Below are 12,603 nucleotides of genomic sequence, written 5' to 3'. Positions count from 1 at the left end.
AAAGATATATTCAAAACAGATGCAGAACTGTAAATATATTTTATATTCTCCTCTTATTGTTTGTGTTAGGAATCTATGGAAATGCTTAAATGGATCTCATGACTAGGGGAAGTCTTTAATGAATATCAGTTGTGGCAGCTGATGTGTTTTGACCATGGAGTGTAATGGTATGAATCTTACCTCTCAAATAGTGTGGACAGTGAATATAATCTATGCTTTGCATTTTATTTACAAATAAGATAATGCAGTTTCTTCCACTTGCTTCCTAGTAGTAACATAAAAATGATATTAATATTAATAACCATCTAATCTATCACTGGATAATTATGTATAATTCTACCACTACATGTATAGTGGACTACATTGAGATGAATGAATTCCTTCCAGAAGAGAATGACCTTTCAATGACTCAAACAGTAATTTTAAAAATGGCTTTATAGGTAAGTGGTGAAATATTGTATACATCTTAATTTAGAGTTTACTATTTATTAACTCTCAGAACATTTTATATTTTTAAATGACAAACAGAATGATTTCAAACACAAATTTTCCTCCCAGCTATGAGCTATTGTTATTTAATGTAAGATGCCATTTGTTTGAGCCACAAAGAATCTTATTTAAAAACTTATTCAACAAAGTGGAATCATTTCCAGGTCTTACATTACATAACCAAACTTGCTTTTAAAGATAAAAATGTTGTAATCTCAAAGAAATTGTCTCCCAATAGTTTTGGTTGGTCTTATTTTTGAAACTATTTTGCATAGCTAGAAGCTATGGGCCAAACTCAGCTCTACATAAGGAAAGTAAATTTCATTGAAGTCAACTGTTTCTGAATGTTCTTGACATATTGCAGCTGCAGGTGTCTTTACGATATGCACTTTAATTATCATGGATTTTATTTCCTGATCTTGATGTTTAGGGGAGTGTGCATTAGGGGTGTTCTGGAAGGAGTTGGATCGAGGTTTAGAGTGATAACTAGAAAGAGCTGAGAATGTCTGATTTTTAAGGGTGTATCTACACAGTAGGACCTAACTCAAAATAAGCTATGCAAATTGAGCTACGTAAATTGAGTAATTTATTTCGAAATAGCTTATTTCAAAATTAGGAGTATCTACACAGCACTTATTTTGAAATAGAGCACTCGTTCTCTGACTTTTCTTACTCCTTGTACAATGAGGGTTACAGGAGTCAGAGTAAGAAGTCCTCCAGCTTGAAAGTATTTCAACATTATTTCAAAATAACTGCCTGCTGTGTAGAGGCGGACTAAGCTATTTTGAAATAATGCTAGTTATTTCAAAATAATGTTGCTGTGTAGATGTACCCTAAATGGAGAAGTCTTCAGTGAGACTGCAGCTTGTTGCCTTCCCTTTTAGGTAAGGGAATGAGAGACAGAGGCTCCATTATAATAATCTGAGCTATGATTTTATCATATATGATAATCAGGCTCACAGTTGGTCAATGCTTAAATGGGAGATCACTAAAGAAAACCTTGATGTTGAAGGAGTTGGTAATTCAGTGAGAGACCATACTTCCAAACTGTGTTGAACCAATGCTCCAGCAGAGTGACAGTGGGAGCTGTTTTTTTAGCAGTGTCTTTTTTCTATGGGCATGTCTACACCGCAAGGCAAAACTCAAATTAAACTATGCAACTTCCACTACATCAATTGCATAGCTAAAGTCAAAATAGCTTATGTTGGCTTTTTGGCACTGTCTATACCGGGGTGGCCAATCCGTTCCAGATGAAGAGCCACAATAGCAGAGGAGACAGCATGAAGGGCCAGGGCAAAGTTGTTGAGCAAAAAACCAAAACCAAACAAAAAACCCCACTCTGCTGGGGGAAAATAGGTGCTGGTACATCCGTCCCAGGGCATGGCTTTTTTTGGTTAACTTTTCCCCAGTTCTTCATGCTGTCTCCACTGCTATTGTGGCTCACAAAAAAGCACTAGGAAGGGGTGAAAGGTGCAAGCTCTGGGAGGGAATTTGGGTGCAGGAGGAAGTAGAGAAGAGGATGCTGGCTCAGGGAAGAGGCTCCAAGCTGGAGAGCGCTGGGGTCAGGTGGAGGGTCGGGGTGCTGAGCAAGCTGTAAGCTTGTGGCGGTGAGGGTGCAGGAGTTTGGGCTGGGGGTGCATGAGGAGCTCAGGGCAGGGAGGCTGGGAGTATGATGGGCTCAGGACACAGATCTGCAGTGTGTGGATAGTGCAGGAGTGTTGTGGCAGAATATTGGGGATGTGGGGGTGCAGGAGTTTGGGGATGTGAGAGGCTCAGGACATGGGGTTCCAGCATATGATAGGCTCAGGTTTCGGGTCGGGGGTGATGGTGCAGGAGTGTTACGATGCTGCAGCCAGATGGGGGCTTAGCCCCAATGGGGGCTTGTTGGCCAGGATTCATTTTTAAATAAATAAAATATTATGTCAAACACAAAATGTTTCAGTGTTTATTTATAAGGGGGCAGGGAAGCTGTTTTGAGTCAGGGATCACTAACCCACAGAAAAGTCAGTTGGGGCCACACAAGTGAGATGCAAAAAACAACTGCTCCAAAACCTCACTAATGTGGCCCCATCTGTGTTGTTGGGGGCAGGGACAGGGTGCTGGGGCAGGGTACTCATGGGGGGGGGGGTCTGGCCAGGAGGAGGGGACAGAGACAGCTGGGGCCAGTACCTGGGGATCCCGGGTCTCAGGAAGTATACTGGTTGCTCTTCCCCTCACCTTCCCCATGCACCCCCCTTTAACCCAATTCTCCCCCTCCCCAGAGCCAGGCACACACACACACACACACACACACACACACACACCCACCCTCTAACACAATCCCCCTCCCCTTCCCCAGAGCCAGGCACCCTCCCATCCAATCTCCCCCTCCCCCCGAGCCAGGCACCGCCCCCCATCTATACCAATCCCCTCCCCCACCCTGCTCTAACCTAATTCTCGGGTTCCGGAGCCACTGCTGCTGCTACAGCCGCATGTCTACCTCCAGGCGCTGGGGCGTGTGCACTGAGCAGCCGGCACGCTGTGCGCACCCCCCCAAACCCTGTCCCCAGAGCCAGACACCTCTCCTCCCCGCTGCTATCACGTGCAAGCTGAGACGCTGTGTATGACCCGGCCTGCATGTGCAGGATATGATGTAGTGCGCTGGGCATGAGCGGAACAATGCGGGCCGTGAGTGTGCATGCAGCTCACAGCAGTCCAGCTGTGACAGCAGCTGACCTGAGCGGCTCCGGGTTCCGTCCCGGTTCCATCAGGAGCTGTGGGTTGGCCACCCTGGTCTACACAGTAGGAAGTTGAAGGAAAAGTGTTCTTCCTTCGGCTTCCCTTGCTTGTCATGAAATGAGGGTTACAGGAGTCAAGAATAAGAAGTCCTCCTGCTCAATATCATTTAGAAATAATGGCTTGCTGTGTAGTTGTACCCTATGAGACTTTAATCTGAGTCCTGACCATTACCTGTAGATATCATATACCTCATGGTACTGTTTGCAGAAGTAGGGGTGTTCATCCCAGAAACCTGACCACATTTCACTGTTTATTTGACCTAGAAAATTGAGTCTTCATATCCCCTACTAAGAAAAAAAAAAGAAAAAAAATCTCTGAATTAGTGCTACAGAGTATGATGAGTGATTGCATTCTATCCATATAGGTGGTTGCATTTCACTAGTGGGTTAATTTATCTCTGTGTATATGAAATCTTAGAGCATCTTGAGTCATTTGAAAATCATTACATATATAACATTATGGAATAATAAAATCATTATTTTAATTCAAATTGAAATGGGTAAAAAGCACTGCTAAAAAGTTATTTTCTCATAGATTGAATGCACAATCATTTTGTTATGAACACCTATAAAAGGTGACATCTAGTAACTAGTGTAGAATCATAGCATCATAGAATCCTAGAACTGGAAGGGTCCTCAAGAGGTCATTAAGTCCAGTCGCCTGCCCTCATGGCAGGATCGAGCACTGTCTACATCCTCCCTGACAGGTGTCTGATTAACCTGCTCTTAAATATCTCCAGTGATGGAGATTCCACAACCTCCCTGGGAAATTTATGCCAGTGTTTAAACACCCTGACAGTTAGGAAGTTTTTCCTAATGTCCAACCTAAGCCTCCCTTGCTGCAATTTAAGCCCATTGCTTCTTGTCCTATCATCAGAGCCGAAGGACAACAATTTTTCTCCCTCCTTCTTGTAACACCTGTTTAGATACTTGAAAACTGCTATCATGTCCCTCTGTCTTCTCTTCTCTAAACTAAACAAGTCCAATTCTTTCAGCCTTCCCTCATAATAGGTCATGTTTTCTAGACCTTTAATTATTTTTGTTGCTCTTTTCTGGACCTTCTACAATTTCTCCACATCTTTCTTGAAATGTGGTGTCCAGGACTGGACACAATACTCAAACTGAGGTCTAATCAGCGCAGAGTAGAGTGGAAGAATGACTTCTCGTGTAGTGATGCTTATGGATGCTAATTCACAAACTTAAATGCTAAAGTTTGGGAGGTAGAAATAAAATCACATTCAGTTACAATAGCAAAGTATATCATGTTTTATAATCCTTAACATTTCTCCAAGCTACATATTAAGAAAAACAGCAGTGTCAAGTGTACTCTCAATAGTCTGTTTTTTAAAGTATGAGTCAGTACAAATTAAAATGCTTCACGTCTTAGGATAATCCTGCTAACAACAGAATCTGGTATTTGGAAATCACATTTTCCACTGCTCATCTACTTACAAAGTTGCAGTGATTGAGAGCTATAAATAACAATTTTCAGATTAAATTAAAGTAATTTTCATCTATAATCTATAAATGTATTTTGCTTTTCTGATATTTTCTATGTCTCAATAATATTTATATTGAAATGTAAGATGTGAACTCTGTGGAAACCAGTTCACTTTTGCTTTAAAGTATAACAGTATTATTATTTAGCATTTTAATGTATAATTCTGTGGGATTTGTTGCCATTTATTAAATAGATTTATGAGACTATATGCATATATTTATGTAGGAACATTCCTATACAACTTTTCAGACCTCTGAAATGTATTCTTTTCAGACCTTCAAAATATATTCAGATTTTAAAATGAACATTGCTGTAACAAACTTTATGCTTACAGTAAAGATTTCTATGTAAAGAATTAAAATCTGTGTCAGATGTATTGTACGTGTGTTGAATATATTCATCCTGATCCAAAATGTGCAAATGGAGTTAGAAATGGTGTATGTTTTGCATAGCCATAATAGAAATGAATCCTATGATCAGATGTTCTTAACCAGTTACACATATTGCAGCCCAAAAGATAACCAGTGGATAGTTATTGATATGGCTAAGGATCTCAGTTTCACAGGATTTTCATAAAAACTGGCCAAAATACATAATGGAGCCTCCTTCAGACTCCGAACCTGGAAGCCTTTGTTGTTAAAGAAAAAATAATTAAATTATTTGAACTCATAAACCTTTGTTTATTTAGATCTAGAATAACTGGTATTCTGAAGATGTGATATATGATAGACTGCATCATTTATTTCAAATAAAACTCAAAGGGCCTTCAACAAGCCAACGTTTCTGTTCTTTCTACATTTCTCAGAAGGATGGCATCAATCATTTACCCTCCTAGTTTCTATTCAGGCTCAGTGTTACAGCAGCCCTGAAAATGACCACGAAGAACTGTGGAAACCGACTGATGTTTGCCTGCTAGGGATCATGAGTGGAATCTATTGACAAGAATTCAACCAACTTGAATTAGAATAACATTCTCCCCTCAAACTTTACTGTACTAAAGACATCAGAGTTTTAGATTACTAGTTAGCTAAAATCAGTCTCAATGGATTTTAGTTTGATTACAAGAACAAGCATAGGGTGCACTTTAAAAAGGTGTCTTGTGTAACTTTGAACATACCAAACAGAGGTTTTCAATGTGACAAAACATTTTCCATGTTAACTATACCCCTTTCACTGTTACGTTGGGTTTTTGTTTTAATAGGAATGGTAAACAGCACTTCAAATGCTTTTTTTTGTACAGGGCTTTCAAGAGAATTTAGTAGCTATGCTTAACCACAGCTTACAGAAACCTTGTTGTGGCTGAAGCTGGTTAGAGCCAAACTGTATTATAACCTAGATCTAAACCACACTATAGTGCACCAACCAGGTTGGATCTATTCTAACCATGTTAAACCCCAGTTAAGCCACAGCTGTTAAACACTTTTGTTAAATTCAGTTGAAGGCCTTGTGTAAAAAGAGTCAAAATCTGAGAGACTTGCAGAAAATGCTAGATTTTAATGTACATGTAGCATATATGTTTAGAGGCTGATCTTACAAGGTGCTGAGCCTCCTCAACTCCCTTGCCCGTTGACTTCAATGGGAGTTAAACCTGCTCAGCATCTCGCAGGAGATACATTGTAGGACAAATTATGTAATAGGTAAATATAGCAATTTGCCTTTATCATGCAACTGTTCCTTTTGTATTTTATTTCAACAATGCTAGGGAGTTAAGATAAAAAACTTTATGACACATACTGAACCTGATACCAGTTATACAAAGACCTACGGTTGTTGGCCCCTTGTACTGAAACTCTGTGCTCCTTTTAAAATTACACACTGAAACTCCAAAAGTTTTTCTGTGTTTTCTAACAAGGATCTTCTTGACTTTATCAAACAGGTTGAGAACTTATTGTCCGGTGAGCTGGAATTCTCTGTAATGAGAAATAGCAAATTTATTTCCAGAAATTTCATGTAGTGCAAGTTTGGGATTTTTCTTTCTAGACTTAGCAGTTTGTTTATGGATTTGTTTCTTCCTCAAGAGGTTTACACCCCTAAAATGGAAGGAAATTAACTGATCAGCAATGAAAAATCAATTGGATGCTAACAGCAAAATAGTGGGAATTTATGTCTTTGTGGAAAGTCAGAATAAACTGTTCCCTTTAACATCATTGTGATTTTTTGGACAGCAAGCACAGCAAATATGGGCCTGTTGACTGATGCTTTACTGTTATATTAAGGAAAGGAAAAATACCAGCTTGCCAAGAATTAATAGAAAAGATATTTGCAAGAATTAAAATAAGCAATGCTTATTTTTAGCACTGCACTAACAATAGCAAGTAACAGATACTTGAGTTAGCCAAATATAAAGTATCAGCTAAAAAGACATAAGTAAATAAAATATTTGATTATGTAGCTGGAAAGTGAGGAAATATATTAAATATATGAAAAGAGGAAATAATACAAATGAAATGGTAAAAAAGTTGCACATAAAACTGTCAAGCTATAAGCAAATAACAGAACCAGACAGTATCCAAATCAGACTATAACTAGCTTCAAGGCATTCTCCAGATTGAAGTAACATGCTGAATAACAATTGCTTAATAAACTCAATCAACCTGAGTTATCTGAGGTCTTTTTAATTATTAAATAAATTCAAAACCATAACACATATTTACTATCAATTCTTATCAATTAACTATTAATTATTAGGTAACAGGCCTATGGAGTTTACAATGGGGGCAAATACTGTACCCGAGAGCTTCTTGAACTGGGGTCTGCAGACATATTTCATTGGTTTCCAAAACATTACTTGTGTCTTTAGCGAGCTCTGTTAAGAGAAATGTAAATTAATGCTTTAGACAGATGACTCAACATAGTAGCATTTAAGCAAATCTGAAGGTTTCTGTGAAAATTCTACCATACAGTATTTAATAATAAGGAATAGAAATTCAGATTGTAACAAGATAGCATGCACATCACTACATGGAAATACAGGAAATGCAGAAGTATTTCCCCCTCAAACCAAAGAGTTAATGCACCAATCTCCTTAGTAGGATAATAACAAAGTTCAGAGAAATTGAGTCCCATCTCCATGTCAGTGCAAGGTTTGGAATTGACTGAAATCAGACAGAACAGCACCTCTGACTCAATAAAATGAAACATTCAGCATATATGCTTTTAGTCACTGTCTCTTTCTATTAGCACTATATCCATATCTGTTTGGAACTAAAATGGAAATAATTAAATTTATGAAAAAAATTATACAATTGAACAAAACCAGATCTAGCCCCGCTTTGCACCAACTGTATGTCCATCCCAATATTATTGAGACAATTCAGTTATTTCAGTTAAAACTTCCTCCGATAGACTGGGCTGAAGTTATCAGTTCAACTTCTTTCGGCAGCAGGCTGGAAATAAGTAAGCACAAGGGAATTCTAACTGGGTATCAGGGAGCCTAGCTTCACTGCCTTACACATCACCTCTGAATTTGACCTTGCAAGTGCTGAGTCCCATAAGCAGCAGATAAGACTGCATTGTAGCATGATGCCAATAAAGGTTGGGATACATGAAGATACAGTGTTTTATGTTGGCATAGCAGCCCCACTGATTTCACTAGAATCATGATGTTGTACAATTAGTAACAGAGTAGTGGCATGTGTGCATGTCTGTGTATGTGCAAAAGCATGTGTGTGTCTATAGCTATCTTTATCTATTTATCTGCTATAGATACATATCTACAATAGTGGTGGAGATACCAACATGATAAATGATGGAATTATGTGATAAATTGCATTTTTGTATACCTTGAGCCTTTGTCTGCACTTGTTCATTAATCTATTTCTGCCACTCTAACACTCCAAACTTTGGAGAAGCTTCAAAATACCACCAAAAACTTTAGAACAGCCTGCCACAAATATTTTTATTTCCCAACAGTTTATTCTTTTAAACTGTGAAATGAACAAGTAACATGGTCAAGGTCTTAAAGTGTATTTTTTGACCTATTAAGGCAAGAAATAGAAGCTCTATATTATTGGAAAGCCAGGGAATCCCACTGACATAAAACTATTGTTTCTATTCCTTGGTAGTTTTGAAATATTAGATATTTAAACTGTGAAATATTAGGTATGAAAAAAGCGATTTTAGAAAAAAATTAGCTTTTTCTTTTGTCCTGAAAGCCTATACAGGTCAACTGCTGAGACTTGGTCAGTCCCCCGTACAGGTGGAGGGATAAGAAATCTGGCACTATTAAACTTTTGAAATACTTTTGAAAATTGTGTTTAGAGAGTGTTTTTTCCACCTGTAAAATATGTAACATATGCGGAGACACTGATAGTGGGGGTTGGGCTGAATGTTTTACTGACTCTTCTAAGGTATAATCTTCTACACAACTTAGCCATGGCATTCCAATTTGTGAACGAGACCCTTTCATACTTATGCCAATAAAACATTTATATTGCACCATAGCATCATGGACTCTTTCAGTCATTTTTGTGTCTGTGTATAAATATGGATAAATATAGATGGACAGACATGTATTTGTATGTACTGTATGTTCATATGTAATTTATATTCTATATATAAGGCCCTTTGTTTTCAGATTTTATTGATTTTTACCTAAAATATTCTGGGTTTTACAAAAGTTACTTGGTGTTTTGGGGTTTTTTTTGGTTATGTATTTTCACCTAAGTTTGTACCACTTAAGTACCTGAAAATACTGACTAGGGAAATATTTTTATGTTAACATTAAATTAGTTTAAATGTAAATGTGAGGCTGCCTGTGAAAGTAAGTTAATATACTGGAAGATAAACACACATGAATGTCAGTATTTGTTTGCTAGCATTTGAGTTCCATAAAAAAGAAATGCCAGAACTCCCTGGATCAGATTTTCCATTCCAGAAGGACAATGGCCTCTTGGTAACCAGATGCTTTTTTAGTCCTTCCATCCTCCAGTGTTAGCCTTACTATTTCTCAAAAAACTGTGAAGTTATTCGTTTGGACTGATTTTCATTCATTTTTAAATGTTTGTAATAACACCAATAGATTTCCAGGAAACAGTAATCAAAATTAAAAAAATCTGGAAAAAGAGGTGCCTCTGATATACGATAAGATGTTTCTAGAGTATTATAATTGCTTCTTCATTGGCAATTATAAATATTGGGAAAATTTTCAGAGTATCTAAGCTATTCAGTTCCCTTTGTCCTCTATGGAAACTGCTAAGTGACAAACACTTCAGAATTAATTACTTAATTGAATATCTAAATTGAATAGGATCTGAGCTCTTTTGAAAATATGGCTCTCTATTTGTCTGGCACCACTAGTGTGCATGGAATTTCATAGACATAGGTGAAGTTCTGGCCCCACTGAAGTCAATGGTAAAACTCCAGTTAATTTCAGCATTGACAAGAGTTTCCCAAACTCCATAAGCTTAGAGACTTTTAATGAAAATGATACGCATAGCATCTGTTTTTTAAACTGCATACTGTGCAGGGCAGCAAAGCTTGCTCTTTATGGTAACTAGCTAACTAAAAATGAAATGAGAATTTTTAACAGCTCTATTGTCCGATGCAGGAATTCCTCTCTCTCTCTCTCTCTCTCTCTCTCTCTCTCTCACTCACTCACTCACTCACTCACTCACTCACTCACTCACTTACTTTGTGGAGACAGGGAAGGAAAAGGAGAAAGCACTATTTAAAATGAATTTTAAGCAAATGTTTTCATTTCAGTAGACTTGTTTGTAGTTCTGCTTATAAATAGAGAAGCAAACCAAAACAAACCCCAAATCAAAAAAGCAAGCCGAAAGCAATCCACAATCTGGACTATATTGGAAAGAAAATACATGGCGGTTACCTGCATTTTGGTAGCTTTTGCTATTAGTTTACATAAAGTGCTGAAAATATTCAAGTACAATATATCAAAGAAAAAAACAATGGTGCTATTTTATTACACACACACACACACACACACACACACACACACACACACACTTGTACAACAAAATGTATACGTGTTGTGTGTGTGTATATATATACACACACACATTTATCTATAGCTATATATGAAAACAGCAGATGTTCCAATTGTTTATACCTGAATTCTTACCACATTGCTGCATGTTATACTTACAAAACAATAAAATAAGTCACTATACTGCATTTCTATTATATATGATTTTATTTGACAAAATATATTCTGTATAATTTGACTCAGTATTAGCAAATATGGCATTTGCTGTCAGCTATATATGTATTATAGGCTGCTCATTAAGCTCTTTATAGATTTACCCATGATAGGCTGTAGTTTGTATATCATCAAATTGGTTTAACCCAAATGATGAGCTAATACCCATTAATTTTATCTAAAAATTACATGCCATTTGAAAGTTCATGAAGCTGTTCTTAGTTACATGCTGTAAAATGTTAAAGGGAAATAAAAATATTATATCAAATAATGCCACAATTAGCAAAGTACATATGTCCTTCACTTGCAAAATATTTTCCATTTGTTCAATCCAAAAAAATGACCTTTAACTGAAAGCTTTCTTTTTAAAAAGCAGATTTGTCCTCCTCTTTTAGCTATGTATTCTGAGTGATATACTTAAAATAGAAGCAGTTGTACTTGGGGGTTTTATGAATATAAAGATTCATGAATTTGTATAATTTGGGCATGCAAAGCATTTTTATCAGGCACATTCTATTCAGAGTAAGCAGTAAACCGTATATAAGGGTTGTGTCAAAGTTTACTCAATAGGGCCCTTGGTAGCTAATGTAACATTTCTCTAACAAATCAAAGGTATTGTTCCATGTGCACATGAATATACAGTAGCCATTACCTTAAATTTAAAACTCACTTTGAATAGCAAATACACTGTAAGGATATGAAGGCCATATTGTATCAGTGGAGTCTGCTGAGATTTTCCTCCTATGGCTTTGCCTTGTTGAAATATATGTTTCAGTTGAAAGCTAAAGGGATTACTTTTGAATAGTCATCACAAAGGTTGATTATATTCGTATATCATTTAGCTGGACCCTGCAGGCTATTATTCCATTAGCTATGCTAGCCCTGCACTGTCAAAAAGTTGATCATACAATATAAAAATGCTGTACATTCTCTTAAGCTAGGTGAAGTAATTGAGAACAAGAGAGCAGTCTGATAAGAGCAGTGTACCCTTTATGCTGAAGATAAAAGGCATTTAAAATAAATTACTGCAAAATGGAGGATAACTTGTCATGTTTGAAATAAATACGAGTCTGTTTATTATTTTAAACTGGTGCAATGTAACTTTTACTAGGTTAATCATACCAGTGAAACAATATGTAGTTATGAAACTGTTTTAAGTGTATTGTTTTTAATCTTACAAAAACATATAGTTGATTAGAGGAGTTGTACTGTAAATAATTTGGTATTGATCTAAGTATTTGTACAAAATTGTGTTTTCAGAGAAAAATGTTTGCTGATTAGGGTGTCTCTCTCTCTCTCATATATACATAGACACACTTTCATTGCTTAATACAAAAGGAGATTTTTATGTGCAGAGTTTTCATTTTGTGGATACTTTAATTTTATTGTACACTATACCTGAACATCACATGAGACTGAAAGCATCTTACTGTTCTGACAGACAGCATAATCATGGAGTCTCTCTAGGTTGTAACACAGGCAAATGTTACCATTGGGGAAACAATACAAATGAGCCAGGTTAGTGAATCACAGTATTTATTAATTAAGCATAGGTGTTTTTAAGAACCACATATGAGAAAGATGAATTCTGAACATCAGAGATATTATGTAGTGGGATAAGGAGATGGGAAATTACCCACTTTTATTTAGAATTAGTTTGTGGCTGAGTCTTTACTTTA

General features: G+C 36.9%; 1 protein-coding gene across 2 annotated transcripts in view; it reads right to left on the bottom strand.

Moving 5' to 3' along the window:
* Positions 1–2,930: 2,930 nt before the first annotated feature.
* The window catches only part of TTC29 (tetratricopeptide repeat domain 29), a 202,537-nt gene continuing 192,864 nt past the window's right edge, over positions 2,931–12,603 (bottom strand). For both annotated transcript variants that reach the window (XM_075929998.2, XM_006133842.5), the window contains exons 12-13: positions 7,498–7,573; positions 2,931–6,677 (exon numbers count right to left, since the gene is read on the bottom strand). In XM_075929998.2, coding sequence (XP_075786113.2) covers positions 6,653–6,677; positions 7,498–7,573 — 101 coding nt within the window. In that variant the 3' untranslated portion in view covers positions 2,931–6,652. The remainder of the gene's footprint in view (positions 6,678–7,497; positions 7,574–12,603) is intronic.

Source organism: Pelodiscus sinensis, chromosome 4 (assembly GCF_052426305.1).
Source record: "Pelodiscus sinensis isolate ZL-2025 chromosome 4, ASM5242630v1, whole genome shotgun sequence".
Classification (NCBI taxonomy): Eukaryota; Metazoa; Chordata; order Testudines; family Trionychidae; genus Pelodiscus; species Pelodiscus sinensis.
This window is presented reverse-complemented; position numbering and strand designations above follow the sequence as displayed.